This window comes from Musa acuminata, chromosome BXJ1-1, assembly GCF_036884655.1.
Source record: "Musa acuminata AAA Group cultivar baxijiao chromosome BXJ1-1, Cavendish_Baxijiao_AAA, whole genome shotgun sequence".
Classification (NCBI taxonomy): Eukaryota; Viridiplantae; Streptophyta; class Magnoliopsida; order Zingiberales; family Musaceae; genus Musa; species Musa acuminata.
The window spans coordinates 28,548-48,224 of NC_088327.1; the positions used below are offsets into that span (position 1 = coordinate 28,548).

Below are 19,677 nucleotides of genomic sequence, written 5' to 3' on the forward strand. Positions count from 1 at the left end.
GATAATATAATTACACTTAGAAGGATATAGGGTTAAGTGGAGTGAAAATTAGATTTCTATGAGATAGGAATCAAAACTATTAACCTCACATGAGGTTTGTGAATAAATAATTATTTAATAATAAGCAAAGAATATAAATCTTTCTGTTGGGAAAGGACGAGGATCTTATAACCATTTAATATTCACATTTATATAAAATCCTAACACAGAAAAGGAAGCCCAAAAGAAATGTGGTTTAGAATTCTCTGAACATATAACAATATTTTAACCTTGGTTTTTTTTTCTGAAGAAACTGAGAATTTATCTTTCACGAGGTACAACTTGCTGGGCAATAGAACTTTTGAGACACTACATATCAATCCCGAACAATAGAATGATATTTTAAATCAAGTATATACATCATAAATTCATTATTGCAGGGCCTACTAATGACTGAAAGATGTCAAATAGCACATGCTGCACTTCGCTGGAGCTATGTTCACAACGAATAAGGTTAACTAACAACGGAAAAATGCAAGGCAAGTTCCTTTTAAATGAATCCCTCTCCAAGCTACTTAAGACTTGCAAGGACAACACAGCCAACGATGCCCTAGCTGCCAATTCCTCTCTCTTCGCTGAACCTAAAGGAAGTATCCAGTGTAATGCTGGGCTTGTATTTGAAATCTGATCTGTTAGTTCGTGTCCTGCACAATTTAAGTATATCTGCAATATTTTCTGACAAACTGACACAACTTCTGATTCTATTCTCAACTCATGTGACACAAATTCATCTTCAGTAAGTAAAGTTTGCAAGAATTTCAGGAGATTCTGATAGGATTCATTCTCGAAATGAACAATTGGTGGATCAGAAATCTCCAATAAGGAGCATGCCTTCTGCATCTTCAGCTGTACAGCACTTTCATTACTCACTTCACTTGAATGTGATGCAATGGACGAAAGTATTTCCAATAGAATGGTAACATGAGCTGCGGAAAAGTATTTCCGATGCACCTCATACAGCTTCTTGACAACCTATTAGCAGGAAAACGAAAGGTCACTGTCTTTAGACTACTGAATGACAGCTTGATGCAAACTTGTACGTAAAGATATAACAGCATGAGTGTTCATCGACTTAGAAGGGGGAAGAAACAAAAACAAAGTTTTGTCAATTCGCATTACTTATGAATATAAACACATTCTTGTTCACAGAATCAACTTTGTCATTGCATGTACTTATCTGAATCATGGATTGCTAGATGTTTTGGGATTACTGATTTCTTAAAGCTTCCACCAAGACCAAAGATGGATCACTTAAATGGAGGGTTGGCATCATTAAATTTGTATCCATGCATCAAAAGAAAGTTTCAAAAGTTATAAAGCTGAATCTTGATAGAGTGGTCTGTTTTACATCAACAGATGTCAAAAAATCTCAACTCAGGTAGTAATCTAAATACTTCCCCAACCCAATCCAAGTTTTCATTACAAGACAAAGAAGAGTATCATTACCAGAGCAAGTGATCCGAATATAAACCATCAAGTTAGCTTCACCCATTTAATTTATATTAATTCATTGAGCATTGGGTTTCATGGCTGCTTGACAAACTGCATTGTTCAATAAGGTTAGAACATTAACCAAAAGATCTTGACCAGCCAAATAACTACACCATCATCCCAACCCATACAATATTGAAACTTTAATGAAACTGGGGATCAAGCGATTGAAAGTCATTGTCTCCCTATCTGTATCTTGTTCTCACCATGCCTAACCTATCTGACCTTGATTCTAGTCTAACAATCGAATGTTATTATCCTACTCAATGTTTAATAGACTATCCATCCTGTTTGGTACAGGTTGGTATTTATTGGTCTGACAACTGGTCGAGATGCAACTCGGATGATTTTGCATGTTTTGTTTCAGTCTGAGTTGTACCCTCTGATAAACTCACAGTATCAGGCTTACCAAGTGGTAAGCAGATCAGAATCAGATGGTAAGCTTGTCCAGTTCAGTCTGGTATGAGATATACCATCTAGTAAGCTTGGTACAAACCAGTATCAGGATTTTTTTTAAAACAATGTGTGACAATTTTATCTCTTTCTCACCATCACCACACAGCTATCCCTCTTTCTATCTTCTCCTCTCTTGACTCCTTCCCAGCATGTCATCACTGCCTCCTACCTACCACATTGCAAACACTGCCTTCTCATCTTATCAGTACGTATAGCTACCTTCTCCTCTCTTTTCTCTCAGTAATTTCTCCCCTGCTCCCCAGTCAGGCATGGAGACATATCAGCACACAATACGCCCAACCTTGCTAGCATTATGAAACCTCAACTCTTTTTATTTTCCAGATTAATGGAACTTGAAGGATAGAATCCAGGCTCTCAAAATTCAAGCTCATCTTTGTGAGGGATTAAACCATTACTTGGTCTGACTTAAAGAAAGTGAAAATGTTTGGTAACAAGTGACTCTGAGAAAGTATAAGGGAAGTGAGCAAAGGAGATATACCAAGAGAAACGTGTCCATCTAATCTAAACAAAGCTCATAATAATTTTACTAATCATCTCAACAAATATGCAAACAAGACTCATTATTCACTCTTATTCATGATGTTGGTTAATACGGCTTATGGTAACCTCGAAAGGAAGAAATATCTATCTAAATAAATTATAATCTAACAGCAAACAAATTACCAAAAAACTATATTCTCAGCCTAATTATAATAGACTAAATACCTTGAGGTCAAGAAATTAAAAAAAATAAAAATAAAAAACCCACATAAAAGTCTACCTAATAAGACTATTACCTGCCCGTCCGAGATACAATGAGTCTGAACATATATTTTATAACTCAAAATTAGATACGATGCAATTTTTATAACTCAAAATTAGGATGAAAAATCACCCCCAAAAAAAACATAATAAAAGTGAACCTGATCTTGTCTTAATAACTTGTCCTTAAATTCAACAACACTCGATCCAGCCTTGCAAGACCCAAACATGAGTTGCCTAAGACCAGTAATTCTGCATCGATTCGCCTACTCTAGATGGATCTTGCCCTCAATAACTGTAGGATCTTTAATAATACAATGACAGGCCGTCATTGTTGCATGATCTCACAGAAATTGATGCCTGCATCCCCAATTTACAATTTGATAGGCATTTGTGACTTGATTAAAAACCAATCTTCATAGGTGCTTTATCCATCATCAAAGTTTGCAATGTTGCTTTGACTTGTGACAAAGATGCCTCTAACAGTATCACTGCATCTTAATAGCCTCAATCTTGATGACATGCAGTTGTCTCCAACTTAGGCTCAACTTGCTTTTGCTTCACTATTACAATCTCGTCATTCTTAGCCATCAACTTTTCATGTTGGAATTTGTACTACTCTCAGATGTTAGCATCATCTATATGACCATAACTGAGTGCAAAGGAGACGGGTAACTCGGTCAATGTTTGCATCATCTCGAGTATAGCTCTCATTTCCAGCAACATATGATTCTTCAGTAAGGAAAGAAAGGACAAGCAAAGGAATCTTCATGAAAATCACAGGTCCAGTAGGAAAAATCAGTTAAGGATGGGATCCACCATGATGGTAGAACATATTGGCTATCTAAAGCTTTGGAACTATTTTAATAGTGAGTACTTGAAGAGAAATAGAGGAAGAGACATCCATGGTCATCTAATTAAATCTTAATCTAAAGCCAAACTGATTTCAGAAAGATCAGAATTCTGTCCCTACTATAAAAGGTTTATCACCTTCACAACTATGGCCTTGGAAGTAAAATAGCATCACAAAAAATTTCTACAAAATAGACCAACATTAGCAAGTCTATGCTCCAGAATGAATCTGAGATTTAGGACAGAGATTTAGGACAAAATTCCACCCAAAAAGACTAGAAAATAGAAAAACTTGATCTTGACTCAATATCTTTCAACCATAAACTCAATCGAGAACTAATATGGCCCAACAAGACACAAATAGGAATCAACTTGTCTTGCATAAAATGGTGCTCAGGAAATAGTGCAGCATCAGTAGGATGACTTGGTCCTTAAGGCTTCCAGAATGAAACTCATGACAACATGTGCCAATGAGTTATGGTACAAGCAAGGAAACTAATGTTAAGTAGGGGTGTACTGATACCTAAAAACAATGAAACTAACCATTTAACCCAGCTGGATTGGTTCAGTTCAAGTTTGGGTTCTAGAATATTTTTAGTATTAGTTCAGCTAATTTGCCTATTTTTACAATCATTTCATTGAATCTAAAGAAGAAAAATTCTTCCACATTTGCTGGTCTTTATCAATAGCATGTTGCAATTTGTTTATCTCAAACAAAGTTAGACAAGTGATTAGGGTATCAGTGAGTCAAAATGAATCAATAATTATACTTGATAAGACGGTTATGAAAAATGTTCTATTAGCCCAAATGATTGTGAGAGACTATTACAGAAGCAAAATATCCTCCGGATGTACAATTAAAGTTGATCTTCACAAATCTTATGATTCAATTAAATGGGATTTTATCAAAAAGATGTCAAACTTGCTTGGCTTTCCTAAACACTAGCTCATTATGAAATGTTTAACAAATACACTCTATATTCTCGACTTGGAATTTGGTTGGACATTTTGACAGGAGAATAGGTTTGATGCAAGGTGACCCAGTGTCACCTTATCTGTTTCTATTGGCTATGAAGTGTTTGACTAGAAGAACGAGGAAAGTTAAAAAGGAAACAATTTTTTTAATGTCCTAAGTGTAGGAAATTGAACTCCAGTCATCTTTGCTTTGCAGATGACTTGTGTTTTGCCATGGGAATTTGACTGTTTTAGGAAAATGTTAAAAAGACAACATTACTTTCCAGCTGTATCTAGTTTAAGTGTTAAGCCAGAAAAGGTTTATATTAGAGGAACAAAACCTTCTGTGAAGCAAGATATCCTATAGTTTCTGGATTTCAGGATAGCAAGTCCTGCCAATTAAATCTCCTGAAATTACTCTAACTTCAACAATTATGGATTATAATGATTTTAGAATACTAGTTAAAAAATCAGTGCCAAGGCCAGAAGCTACACATCTAAAATACTTTCTTATGCAGGAAGAGTCCAACTTATAAATTGCATGCTCTTTTCTGCAGTTAAATTGGAGCATTATTTTTTAAATTCTAAATAGAAATAAAAGAAATAGAAGTAGTCATGAGGAAATTTATCCGAGGAGGAACTGAACTTGACACAGGTAATGGTTAGTAGCCCGGAAACAAGTATGAAGCATCTCAGAAGGGTAACTTGGATGATAAAGCTTTAACAAGAATGTGCCCATAGCTAAATCTCAAACTCCACTCTCCATGGATTTACTAATTAAATGTAAAGAAGTAATCTGAAAGTCAGACTGCTACAATCTACAAACAGTATTTGCACTTGGCCAGACATTGAGAATAAGGACCTTCTAGTGCACCATAGCAAAATCTCAAACTCTACATAGATTTACTGATGAAATTAGAAGTAACAAGTAATTTGGAAGTCGGACTGTTACAATCTACAAATGGTACTTGTGCTTGGCCAGAGGTATTGAAACTAAGGACCACCACATGTCAACTCAACAGCTAGGAGATTCTATTGCACTACTAAATCTAAAAACCTCATCTTACCATAAATAATTAGTTGAATCTGTATCTCGACCTTAGTCTACAATTTTTTATTCCATTGATGTTTGAACATTTTACCTCTTGTTCCAAGACAAATGCAATTTCCCATTATAAATGATCAGAAATCTTAATAGTGCAATACTGAAATGAAACTTGTGAAAAAAAAGATGGGTAATCACTGAGCAGTTGACTAATGCAATCAATCAAAGTTTCTTCAACTTTTATTTTATTAAACCAATCAATTTTCTGTAGAAATATTGGTTAACTAAAAATTTTAAACAGAATAAACAATCACGGGTGAAGTGGACAAAATCCAACTGTCTAGATGTCAGTAAACCAATCACAGGGACTAGCTAAAGTGATGTATAGCAAATATTTTTTCCGATGGTACAATATGCTTAATCATATGTGAAGATCCCTTCTTAATTTAATACTTCTAACAAGATATGAAAAGTTAACTTTCCAACAAGGATTTTAATTTCGAATGATACTACCTACACCGGGCGGTACCATCGATTGAGGCTGTTTCCGCCCATTGCCGCCCGAAATCGGTCGGTAACGGTCGATTTCGATCGTCGTTGCCTGCTATCGGGCAGTATTAGCCGAGGGAGAAGGAAGAAGAGGGAGAAGAAAAAGGAGAACCTGGAGATTCAGCACTGCTCTCCCTCGACGATCCCAATCTGTCACCGCCCTCCCTCCTCGGACGCCATAGATGAGATGTCGCCTCCTCGTCTGAGACGACATGGCCTCGACGTCGTCAGCGACTTCTTCTCATCCGTGCGGGGAGATGTCGTCGAGGCTTCGCGGGAAGAAGAAAACACGGTTTCATCTCCCTTTTTTAATTTTTTAACTATTATTATTATTATTATATATATATCGAGCGGTATGTCAGAGTGTACCACTCGATACACTCATACCGTACCGAGTTGAAATTGCGGTATGTCATATCATAGTGTATGGTACACTCAATACTCCAGTACAGTACGAAATTGCGAACTTTGCTTTTCAAAAGGTTAAGTTCAAATTACAAGCCAACACAAAGGAAAATACAAGAGAGCTTGTGAAATTATATTTATATTTATATATTTATAAATATGTAGCAAATGATTAAGACTTTCAAGGAAAACCGATGTGGTAGGCCTCGAAGCAGTTATATACAGATTTTAGGTTATAATTACTAAATAGCCCAGCCGAATAGTAGGAAAACATAAGCCCAATATGCAATACTTTAGTCAATATCAAATGAACAATGCTAACAACATAGATGTAACTAATTTGGGACCCAAAAAGTCATGCTTAAACTATATGCCAAAAGAATGTTAGAGCATTGAATGGTTAAAGACTTCATGTGCTTTAACTTCGAAAAAAATTAACCAGTATACCCTGTCAGTACTCAATACATCAAGAAAAACCTCCAATGTAAAGGAACATCTGAGAACAATATTGCTATTATGAGAGAAAGGTTACCTGTACAATTTGGAGCTGAACACTTATGTGGTTCTTCATTCTGACGATTGCATATGATGCTGTTTCCATATTAGCCTCCTCTTCATCATCGTTAATAAATTCATGATCAGAATATTGTTCACCATCAGAATAAGGCTGATTTCTATCAGGAACCTCAACATTTTGCATGATCTTGATGATGTTTGAAAAAACAGGTAGCATTGAAGCAGCTGATTCTTTCAAGGGAACCAAAATATCCTTCCATTCTGCTTCTGATAGCTTGCTTCCTAGACTGGCAGCCAAATGGAGTAAAGCAGCCATCCCTGTGTTAGCATACTGCTTATAGGGACTGCTTAAAAAACTTGTGATAATAGCTACAACATTTGCAAGCTGTGAACGCATTACATCGAAAAACTTGACAAATAAGTCAACCAAGCATTTTGCTGCTAATGTATCGGTTTCAGATTTCCATGAATCATCTTCCATATATTGAGAGTTATGCACTGGTGAAACCTGGCCAACAAGCATATGCCGTGGATTGTTAAAAATGGGGGAAATTGCAGATTTAAAGATATTGATCCAGAGATGGGATGAAAATAGGTGACCATGGTCCTTGAGAATGTCAAAGAATACTTCTAAAGCACCTTTTCTGATAGTTGGTCTAGGATCAGATGTCAACTTAGATAAACCTGAAAATACATATGTATAACTTCTTAGAATAAATTCCAAAATTCCAGCAATAGAGAACTAGCAAGCATGAAAATAATAAATCCCAAAAACTATACCATCAAGTAAAGGTAGCCAAAAGAAAGCATGATCATCTTTTTCAGTCAAATTATTTCCATCTAAAGCATCTCCATTTCCTAAATGACCATCAGAGTTCTTGTCGTAGCAAACCAATCCACCTTCTGCAAGTTTAACAGCACAGAAACGAAGAAACGCAATAGCATTGAGGCTTGCATCACTATTGAATCTGCTGTTTGTAAAAGCTATCAGGCACTTAACACAGTCCGTGAACGTTGTGGTTTCTGTCTCAGTTATATAAGGAAAATAATCCCTAACTATTTTCTCCATTGTCCCAAAAGCCAACAAAACAATACTTTTGCGTTCATCAGCAGCAGCAATTGTAAAAACCTATTAACATGCAACCAAGTTTAATCTTCAGTATAGATAGAAAGTTACAAAATTCTAATTCAATATTTCACCACAAAGGCCATTCTCATTTAAGGTAATCCCTGAAAGCAAGACAGGTATAAGTACATAGAATATAAGAAGTATAAGAAAAATGAAACATACCGTAAAAACACTTTTCCATCCAGATTTCACATGATTAACACGACCCAAAACCATCTGTGAAACACATCGAACAATTAGTTCACGAATTTCAGAAGATACACTCTTCTGCATAACAACCACAAAAGGTCTCAAAAATTCATTCTGAAAATTATAATTAGCAAGCTCCTCTCGCTCCAAAAACTTCATAGCCAACTGCCTTAATGAATCCATGACAAAGATTGCAACTGAAAGATTTTCTGACAATCCTACTGAAACAAAAAATTCAGCAAGGACATTCCAGATGCGAGACCAAACCAATCGAATGCGATTCATATTATAATGCCTGCATGGATAAAATATGTATCAATGAGATCGAAGTGGGTAGCTTGTACACTTGTTTGAAGAAAACAATATGCATCTGCAGACATAAATAAATCACTAAAAACACACTTACGCAATTTCAACTATTTTTGTGAGGCTGAAAACTCGAGGATCTGTTGGAGATTGTAATTCTGTCATAGAAACCTTACAAAGGGCCCTCACAAAAGCTACAATTGCATCACCATTCAATCTTTGGCTATGAGCAAATATGTGGTTTAGCTCAAAGCTACCAATCTGATCCAACAGATTTAAGTTGGAAATAAAGCTACTAATCTGATCAGGGGTAACCAAAGCAGAAGCTTTAATTCCCACAGATGCACTGTCATAAGAACCACCTCGAACAACAGCCATTACCGCTGGATTTTGTAAAGCATTTCCTTTCCTCTTCATGGATGTAACGGCAAGTGTTTTCTGTGATCTTTCTTCTGATTCAGTGAGGGGTGCTGTAAAGAATGAAGCATCAGGAGGTGCACCCTCTCCTAGCAGGTGTAAATGCTCAAACCGTGAAAGACATGTAAATATATGCTCCCATGATTCTTGCAGATAATTACCATCTTCAATGGCAATGGATACAATAGCCTGTTAACAGATAAATTAGTCTGGTATATAATGGTCACAAAGAAATTGTTAATGATTCTCAAAAGAGATATTAACTGATATGACGCAGAATATTAATTCCAAAAAAAAAGTGGAAGTTAAAGCCTAACAGATATTGCTATTCAAAAATAAAAACTGTATGCTTTTGTCTATTGATTCATAGCATGTACTTCAAACATTATACATTTTGTATCCTTGTGCATATATGTCATAAAAAGGAAGACAAAGTAAATACAACCAAACCAAGAATACCAATAGAATAAAGAAGCAGACAAAACCAAATTTTGACTTAGTACAATTGGAATGCCAGCATTCTTAGGCAACCCAATGCTTGAGGCGCCCGCCTATTCGGGATCTAGAGAGGGTCACAAATCCTTAACCCTTAAAGTAGAGAAGTTGTTTTAGTGACTCGAACCTAGGTCACCAAGGACCAACCTTACCATTGTACAAGGGTTCATCCTCAAATACCAGCATTCTCATGCTGTATATTCTTGAAGTCATGCTAATCAGTAACACATATTTATAGACTATCAAATGTTTATTTAATACAAATGTCAAACTAAGGTATAGAAAATATAATATTTAAGATGTAACATTGTTTGAGTCATGCTAATCAGTGGTTCAGTAGGACTATTAAGTGTTTATTTAATACAAATGTCAAATTAAGGGATACAAATTAAAATATTTATGATACTAATTAAAATTACCAATAATAAAACAAATGCAAACATTTCAAGCTAAAATACATATGAAAATTTGACCATGTACTTGGGAATGTGCAAGTTTTACTTGATCCCATATCTGCCTTATATTAGATCATAACAGATAAGAGCTAAATATTGTCATTCAGACAAATTAACATACATATGGACTTGACCCATTCAATCTATAAGAACAGAAACAAGTTCTGAAGAACACTAAAAGTGTTATTCTCCTAGATTAAATTTCAACAGAACAGAAGCAATGTAAACTATTTATTAAAATATGTAATCTATCAGCTAAGCTATTGTGCTCTTGACTGTGTGGTAGCATGACAGTTTTTAATGTTCAAAATTAAATGGCAGACATTAACCAACAGACAGCACACCCTCTGAGTGATGTTGTCAGTACTCAGTAGTCAGTAGTCAGTAGAACAAGTGATCAACTCACATACATATGTATATATAGTTACAAACATACATCAAGTCACGTTCTACAAGTAATTTCATATGGTTGCATTATTCACAATTGTTCATGTAATGAGATCATTCAAAAGGTGATCAGATCCTTAATAGACTCAAAATCTTTTTACTAAAAGGACTACAACCATAAAGAGATTCTAAGCAACTGTTTAATAAGTTTGCATTGTATTTTATGAGACTGTATCACAAGGTTAGATAGGCCATAAACAATGTTCTATTTGTTACAATATCATAAATTAGTAATTAATAGATATATAAAGTTATACAGATTTTCAATTGAAATAGTTAAGAAAATCTAGGGAAAGTCCTATATATGCTAGGATACGTTACCCACCACCCAATTATCAGGAAAAACGTAAGACAAATTTCCTCAATAAAACTAATACATTTTGTAACTGGAGGAAAATATCCATTAACTCAAGTGGTTCACCTTAACAGCATCAACATTCTTCTGCTTCATGTCTGCAGCACAATGAAGGTATGTGAATTTTGCTACGGATGTGACAAAAGCATCTCTCTGTGTCTGCATATGCATCACTGAGGTGACATGCACTGCATATCGGAAGCCCTGCAAACACTGTGCTGTGGCAGACTTGTCATCACTTTGGTCAAGCGTCACACTGAAAGCAGCCATCATGGGGGCCCAGCAAACCTCAATCATAAATCTCAGGATTGCTGTATCCGTTACAGCATAGAACATAGACCTAAGTCACCAATAAAAATAAATCCAAAATGGACATGGAAAAGATATAACATCATGCACTTTTTAGTACTAGACTTACTCTGATTTTCCGCTCTTTGCTTTAAACTGTTCTTGGATGTGCCTAATGAGCAAATCATTTGCACCTAATGCTTTTTCTTCTGCTTGCTTCCAATTTACCAAGTTGAAAATACTATCCAATCCCAAAAGCTTATTGATGCTGCTCGTTTGCTTACTCTGTGGAGCTGATGAATCAACACTAATTTTTATTTCACTTTTCACAATTTGATCATATAAAGAACTCAAATAATCTTCAGGTAAATCCTTCCCATCATCTATTCCTCGATTATTCCGTATAAACTCAGCTTTTGACATCTACAAAGAAAATAAGGTTTGACATTTTAGTACAGAGGCAGTTAAAGATTACCAAAGAAAATCATCAATAACAAACCTTATCTTTCACCATGTTATTGTGTGCATCAGTGTTTAGCATTATCACAGAATAAGCAAGAACATATGCAGTATCTGCACTGGTAAAAGAACTCGGGTTGCATTTACAGTAACGTTCTGCAAACTTTTCCATTATGCGGTCAATTTTTTGTGCTTCTCCAGGCAATCTGAAGCCTCTTAGGAAGAACCTTATGGCTTCACCAAAGTTCATACCCTCAAAATCAATTGAATCAACATATGCATGCATAACTTTCAAAGGAAACTCCTCCCTTTCGCCCAAGTAGTCTCCAATCATAGCTGCATTCAGCCCAGAAGTGATTTTCAAAAAGGAAGCCACTTCTTCTGGCGAAGCACCTATTTTCTTGGTTTTGATTAGAAAATCAATACCCTTTGAAGGTTTCCTGTTAAACAGTGAAACACCTTTCTGCAAAGATAAGATGTGGATATAAATAGAAACCATAGTTTTCCGATCAAAGAAACAAAGGGGAAAAAAGGAATGCATTAAATGTATCCTAGCATGAAAATGAGTATAGAAACATTATCACCTGAAACTCCAACTTATAGGCCCGCCGTTGTTCTAGTGTGGCAGCATCAGATAGCTCAGAATTTGCATCAGAATGCAAATCATACTCGGCAATGGTTCCTTCTTCACCATTCAACACAGTGAGGTTCTCTGCAGAATGCTCCTTTTCAAGACTTTGAGGAGCAAAAACACCAATTTTCAGCTGCTGATCCATCCATGCTCCCATTGATTTAATGATACCAGCCAGGCACTTCACTGACTCAACACGCAATGTGCTATCCTGAGCTGGGGACAATGATGTCACTGATCCAGGAGGAACACCTAAACCTGTCTTTAGAAGGCCATTGACAACCCTGTTGAAATTAAAGAAAACTCTTAGAAAAAACATGGCACTGCCATACAATCACTCAGAAGTTATATTCTAATATTGTGTTCAGCTAAAGTAACAGTGTCAGGATCAACTTGTAAAAGAAGGTAATAAAAATTAACTACTCATGAATGAGATGTATGATTTACCTTTCAAATATGTTTGGTGCATTCACATCGCAATCATAATTCACGAAAATGTCAACCATAATTTGCGGGTCTTGACAGATCGTTTCCAATAAGTTGAGAACTGTCATTTTCTGCAAAAAACTAGGTTGAAGCACGTTTTCGAGTATACGCAAGACAAGCATGGGAAAGAAAATTCCAACTTCCTCTTTCAACATTGATCTAAACCTTGACAATAAGCCCATGAAAATAGAACAAAGTAGCTGAAAAATACTCATCACTGATAATGCACTATTCTTCAACAGTGATAAGCAAAGATATTGCTTGATAGCTCCAAGAAACCTGCATAAAAGTATAAAACAGGTATTAGAATCTTTAAACAGTGATCTTGTGAAGGGAAAACAATCCTCAATTGGAGAAAAAGAACTATCGTTGTGCAAAGAGATGCTTACTTATAACACATTTTCTTCATATTTATCTAGGAATACACAGAAGTATGTTGAAATATGTCTCATTTATCCATTGTTCTTTATAAGGAAAATAGTTACACATCATTCAGCAAGGGAAAAAGACATGAAAAACTACAGCTGCATGTGAGAACATCCTGTCACCTTTACCACATGTAACTATAAGAAATTCAAGCAGCTTCTCAATAATGATTTATTATAACAGGTATGATCATTTATATCATTCATAATTTACAAGTAATGTTGATCATAGTCATGCTTAATGAAGAACAAAATCCATCTTCAGCATATACATAAGTGGATTTATCAATCTCAATCGTAAATGAGTCACAGGTCTAAATCCATGGAAACGATAGGTCTGGGACATAGCTACAAATTCTACCAATAGAGATTATCTGCAAAGGTCTTATCATGTTAATATACATTACCAATTACCAGTATCAACCAATTAAGTATTACCAAAATCTGATAAATGTATAAATAAATATATTGAGAACCATGGCAAAGCCAATGAGCTTAAGTTTGTACGAGTTAACTCATCAAAAAACAGTTAGATCCTTTTCAAATGCTCAATATTGTTGTTTTTCTTTTACTATTTGATGATCGGTTCCTTACACTTTTGGTTATGACAAAAACCTTTCTGACCATCCAGTTCCTACTGCATGGCACATGAGAAAACATTTCCATCAATTTCTTGCTACTTAAATCCAACCACAGGGTTTTACCACTTGGGCAACAGATAATTTATATTCTCCGGATCACTTGATGTACAATTAAAAAACCTATATTTTTTTAGTTCTGATGTTTGATATAGATTAGCAATTTAGCACAATATATGATAAATTCTTTCCATGACTGGTAGAAAGGAAGATATATTAGGTAGTTGATATAGCATAAAACAACATACAATAACCATTCATTCATGTTAAAACAACATACAATAGTCATCATTCATGTTAAATAAAGGGTATAAGTCTAGAGACAAGACTATTTTAGCTCCAAACAACACAATTATTCAATATTGTAGTACTGGTACTGAATGATCGTTGAAAGTAAGTGCATAATGATTTTGAACTGAGTCGCTCTTGGACTGCAAAGCCGCTGCAGGTATGAATTCATCAAGAGGAGACAATTTGCACATCCTGCTATTGAGGGTTACATCACTAGTTGGTCCATAGATCAGGAGGTTTGGATGCACAATATAATATAGAAAGAATGATTTTTAGATGAATAATTACCGCTAATTTTCACTTCTTTGGTGGAGGCCTCTCCATGAAATACTGGATATATCCCATAGAATGATTTGAAAAGGTTCAAGAAACATTTTAGAGTATAGGAGGGAAGTGAAGAGGATGTAAGTTAAGATTTGAAACTTGCATCACAGCCATCCAATACTTTTTGGTACAGGCAAAAAAGACATAGGATCAGAAATTTAAGAAATGGAATAATGCATTCAAGGAGAAACTTAGATATTTTGACTATTTGGGTGATCAGAGAAAAAGAAAAGACATATCATCAGAAATTTAAGGAAATAGAACAATGCATCATGAAAATTTCAAAGGAGAAACTTAAATATTTGGCTATTTGGGTGATCAAACGATGTATTTTCAGAGGTTACCTATAAGACCAGAACAAGTCTTTTTTTTTATGTTTCACTGTAGCCTTGAGTAAATATTAACAAGGCATCTTAAATATTAACAATTGCTGCATAATTGTGATAATGAGTCACAAGTAACACGATTAGAATTGTTCAACATCATTAGCACTCATACTATTAAATGGAATGCGAAATGATACAAAAGATTTTTAAAAAAGGCAATTGTAGCTTTCTTAATACAATTTTGCAATTACAAGATTGTCAACTTTTTAAAAAAGCCTAAAGAGAAGAAATGAATAAACATAGACGAGTACAAGATGTCCATGCACACACCCTTCAGCTAAAGTATTTCATGATAATGACCATTCCTATTGTTATTGTCCATTTTTCGCTAAATAATTAATGACCTTGAACCTTGGAGGCCAATGGTGCATGATAGGGGGATGAAGGATGCATCAAAGATGGCGTTGAGGATTAGGCATAATGGATGACATGAAAGGCATGGGCAATGGAGTTGGGAGAGAGACTGAAGGAGTTTACTATATATAAGGAATCAGCTTCCAACATTGCCATAGCAAATGTGCCGATAAACTTTACTATTTCCATTTAGATTAAAATCAAAAGAGAGTTAACCATGATGGAAAATCACATTAAAGATCATTCCACATTTTCTTTTGCCTTTATCAAATCAAATGTTATGTTTAAAATTACTTTAGCCCCATCTGAGAGGGAAAAGCATCATCCAGATTATCACAGCTATAAAGAGAATACATCCATGAAACTCATGACGCTCTTCTTTGATCCTACGTGGTAAGTCGAAAGCACATTCTGGCAGTCTTTTAATTCTCTGTTTTACAGTATATGTCTGGATATGACGTTTGAGATCAAAACTCGATAGAAATAAGTTAACTTCTTTCAGTTCTTCATACTGTGACACCCTAGCTTGGCAGTGAGAGGAGGATTGAGTTGATAAGATATGTGTCTACAAACAGGTCAGTTCTTCCATCACTCGGGTCATGATATTTGGTATTAAAATGAATCTAGTACTACAGACAATGAGTCTACTAGAGATAATTGGTACTAAAATGAATCTAATATTGAGTTAGTTTATAAGATATACGTGCCTACAACCGGTAACTTAGGCTTAAGCAGTTCAGGTTGCATGCTTTCAAGTCTATCAAATTAATAGGTCAGTTTCTCCATTACATGGGTCATGATAATTGATATTAAAATGAATCTAGTACTAGAGATAATGAGGGGCCCAAGTAGGAGAGAGTTCTCCGTTAGAAAAGTTCGAAGCATATCACAATCATCATTGAGTTGTACGCCACATGCCACCAACTAGGCATCAATTTAGGTTATGATGAGGCTATCAAGGTGCAAGTGTAAGAGATTGTCACCGCAATTTAGTCACACACTAGAAGCAGGAGAGGTATTGAGTTAGTTAATAAGGTTAGATGAGCCTACTACCATAAAGTTAGGAATATGTATTTTATGTCAAATGGGTTCAAACCTATCAAGGTAACTGGTCAGTTCTATTATACTCTTTTTGGCTTTTAATCCATCAATTTATTTTATGGTGTCCAAACAGACTCTCTTTGTGCCTTTCACTCAATCAATTTCTTCATGTGTCTAGACAGGGATTACAAGTGAATATTATTTCTATTTCTACTTGATTTGTTGTATTTCAATGATTTTTCAAACATAATTTCTGGAAGGTAATAAGACTGCTTGTCAACATTTTTCAATATGCAGGCTGTAACAGCAGATGGTGTTCGTTTTATTTTGCCATAAAGTTGAAACAAAAATCAATACAACACAGCTTTTATTGTAATCATGGATGTACTAGCATGAAATTATGCATTGAAAGAAAAAATTACAGAAAACTGAAGGCAAAACTGGGCCCAAAAACACTTGCCTCTCATTTGTCCGCCAGAGAGGCCCCGCATTCTCAATTGCTAGCTTCAGAAGTTCCAGCGACAAAACCTTCCCCCTTAACAAGAGAGGGTCCTCGGGATTCTCTTGCGTGGAGAACTTCATTGAGAGTTTACACAAGTTCTTGAAGAGAAACAGCCCATCTTCTCTGATCTTGCTCAATCCACCACTAACTCCACCATTGACTGCCCCCTCCCCTTCAGAAGATACTGTTGGCACCAAACCCTCTCCCTTGTGCGATTTTGATGGCAAAGGCTCAGCTTCATTTCCCTCCATTACCTCATTGATAAAATTCTGTGCAGCCTGAACCAGAGTGGAATCGTTCAAGTTTCTATCTGATAGATCCATCATATCGGCAATGGAGACCGTCCGAACCCTGACAACATCCATGGCATCTGCCTCCACCCTGGCACAGATGATAACGAGCATCTGAGCCAGGACCAATTTGGCACACAATTGATTGGCCCCGCTCTGGCTGCCGAGGTACACGTTATAGCAGCTTCGGACTATCTGGGCCAAACACTCGTCGCGGACCAGCACGGCGGGCGACCTGACAGCGGCAATGAGGACCCTGAGCATGGCGAGCTCGATGGCCTCGTCGCCGATCCCCCCACAGCTGCAGACAGAAGCCAGGAGACGTGAGGCGGCAGAACGGGGAGCATCATCGGCGTCGGTTTGAAGGTTGATCTCGCCACGGAGGAGACCGTGGGAGAAGAGCTTCTGGGAGCACTCAAGAGCAGGCTCAGCAACCTTTGGGGAGGCGGAATCGATGGCGATGACGAGGGGCTGGAGGAGAGAGTCGGCAGCTGCGAATGGGAGGCCGAGGAGCGGAGAGGGGTCGGCGATGTCAGGGGAATCGGAGAGGCCATCGAGGTGGTCGAGAGCGGCCTTGCAGGCGGAGACGAGATTGGAGTGCTTCCGCCACGCAGCGTTCTTGATGATCTTGTCGAGAGCGGGCCCAAGGACACGGCCGGCACGAGAGCTACCCCCGAGGGATTGGAAGAACGCCATAAGGTTGCAGCGGCGGGGGAAACCAAGATCAGATCGGAGGAGATGGGAACAGAGACATTGGTAGGAGAAGGATCGGATCAGATCAGACAGAGAGACAGAATGGTAAGAGGGTTAGGGCTCGTATCTGAGATGAAGGTGTTGATGGCGGGAGGGTCAGAAGGAAGGCCATGATGACCAAGTCAGGAGCGGTGGATGGAAAATAAAAGAAAATAAAATTGGGCAGGGAAGGGATTGACCGAGGAATTCCGATCAATTTCGTAACATCACGCGCGATGTCCTCCGTCCACGTTAACGAATACGGAGAGGGGAGGGCTCGCTCAGGAAATCCGGCGAACAATCGCTGGATCACTATAGTTAACGTGCACGAAGGTCACAATGGAATTGAAGTTTCTTTCGGGTTTTCTCCCATCTAAGACGTTTTCCTTGTCATCATAACCAGCGGAAACGATACGACTGCGGTAAGCCGCTGAATTTTTCGTAATTATACGACTGGTTTACGTGATAGAATTTAGGGAAATAAAGTCCAATCTAAATAGGGATTTCTTTTTTTTTTTGTTTTTGTGTAAATGTTGATGCTAATGTGATAGAATTTGTAATTGTCGCAAAACACTCTATATAAATCTTCTTATTTATATATAATTTTTTTTTAATATATTTTTTTAGATGCTTTACAAATATATTTATATTTATAACTTTCACTTCAAATATGATGCCGTAGTCAAGTTTTTAGTCACATAAACACTTTACCTTATTTTAAATAATTGTAGTGGAGTCATGTTTTTATTAACCATGTAAATACTAATATTGTTCATACACCTTCATCTCAAGCTCCTGTATTTTTTCTCATCTATTCTTTTTTTCTCTCTTGATAACATCTTTCACTCTTATTTTATTGAATTTCGAATTTTGATGGTAAAACCAATTGAGAGTGTTTATGATTTAATATGTGTTTTAAGTAACGCAGAAAGCTTGAATCAGGGGAAGATAATTAAAGTAGGAAGAATCATGTTAGTTCGAAGAAAAATATGTCACAAGATTGGACGTCAAGCCAAATGATCGGTCGATGTATTGACAGAAGGCTTCGGGCCATGAGTTTGGGCATCTAGCCAAGAAGAGCAAAAATTACGTCAAGGATATCGGAATTGCAGAAGTCAATTGACCGATTGGACAATAGACCGTAAGAGAGGATGAAGCGTCGATGAACCAACGACATATCGGACAACATTTGATTTAAGATTTATAATAATTATCTATATCGAAATATGTTTTATTTGTGCAAGATTAACTACGATAGCAATCAAGACATAAAGCAAAATGAAGTCCCGGAGTCAAGAATGAGTTTCGTTGGGAGTTTGACAGTTCGTCGGAAGTTTTGCCAGAATTGATCGAGAAGTCTAGGAGCTTGCCAAAGAAGCTCATTAGAACTCGCCAAGAAGATTATCGTGAAGTCTAGGAGCTTGCCGGGAGTCCGCTGGGACATTGCCGAGAGATCGTCGGAAGCTCGCTGGAAGAAACTCAGACTTACTAGACTTATTAAGCTTAGTGTATGCCTTAAAATTTGTAGTTAGCACATAATTGGATTGGAATTTGGCCAACTCAATTAGGAGTCAGTTGGGCCTAAGTTTATGTTGTGTTGGGCCAAATGAAAGGCTCAAACAGTGACCCAACTAGTGAAACTATCGTGGCATAATTTTCGAGACTATGTCAGGCACAGTCTTCTAGGTGATGGTACTGCCAGACTGGGCGATGGTACCGCCCAGTGTCAATGTCAGATTGACAGGCAGTGGTACCGCTAATACCTCGAAGACCTAGGATGAGACATTTTTAGGCTCCAAGTTTGAATCAACTTGAGGCCTATAAATACCCCTCTCATCCTTAATTAAAACACACAAAAATTAAAAGTGAAAAAAAGAAAGAAAATGTTGCTATAATCTTGTGTGAACTCCTCTCAAACTCTAAGTGTTAGTGAAGTTTAAAAGAGGAGGTTGTGGTAGTTATAAAGAT

At 36.7% G+C, this 19,677-nt stretch overlaps 1 protein-coding gene across 1 annotated transcript; it reads right to left on the minus strand.

Annotated features, from left to right (window-relative positions):
* Positions 1 to 355: 355 nt before the first annotated feature.
* On the minus strand, positions 356 to 17,982 carry LOC103980996 (brefeldin A-inhibited guanine nucleotide-exchange protein 1). Its single transcript, XM_009397564.3, has 11 exons — positions 16,646 to 17,982; positions 12,688 to 13,005; positions 12,194 to 12,524; positions 11,650 to 12,072; positions 11,281 to 11,573; positions 10,929 to 11,202; positions 8,794 to 9,299; positions 8,361 to 8,682; positions 7,850 to 8,198; positions 7,086 to 7,753; positions 356 to 1,011 (listed from the first exon to the last, which is right to left on the minus strand). Exons 1-11 carry the CDS (start codon positions 17,671 to 17,673, stop codon positions 400 to 402), a joined length of 5,124 nt encoding a protein of 1,707 aa, XP_009395839.2. The 5' UTR covers positions 17,674 to 17,982; the 3' UTR covers positions 356 to 399.
* Between the last annotated feature and the right edge of the window lie 1,695 nt (positions 17,983 to 19,677).

Bases quoted from the DNA above. Each gene is read 5' to 3' on its own strand.
- LOC103980996 (XM_009397564.3), bottom strand. From the start codon at position 17,673: ATGGCGTTCTTCCAATCCCTCGGGGGTAGCTCTCGTGCCGGCCGTGTC. The intron at 13,006-16,645 runs GCAAGTGTTTTT...ACTTTTATGCAG, and splicing joins CTCTGGCGGACAAATGAGAG to GTTTCTTGGAGCTATCAAGC. The intron at 7,754-7,849 runs GTATAGTTTTTG...ATGTATTTTCAG, and splicing joins TTGGCTACCTTTACTTGATG to GTTTATCTAAGTTGACATCT.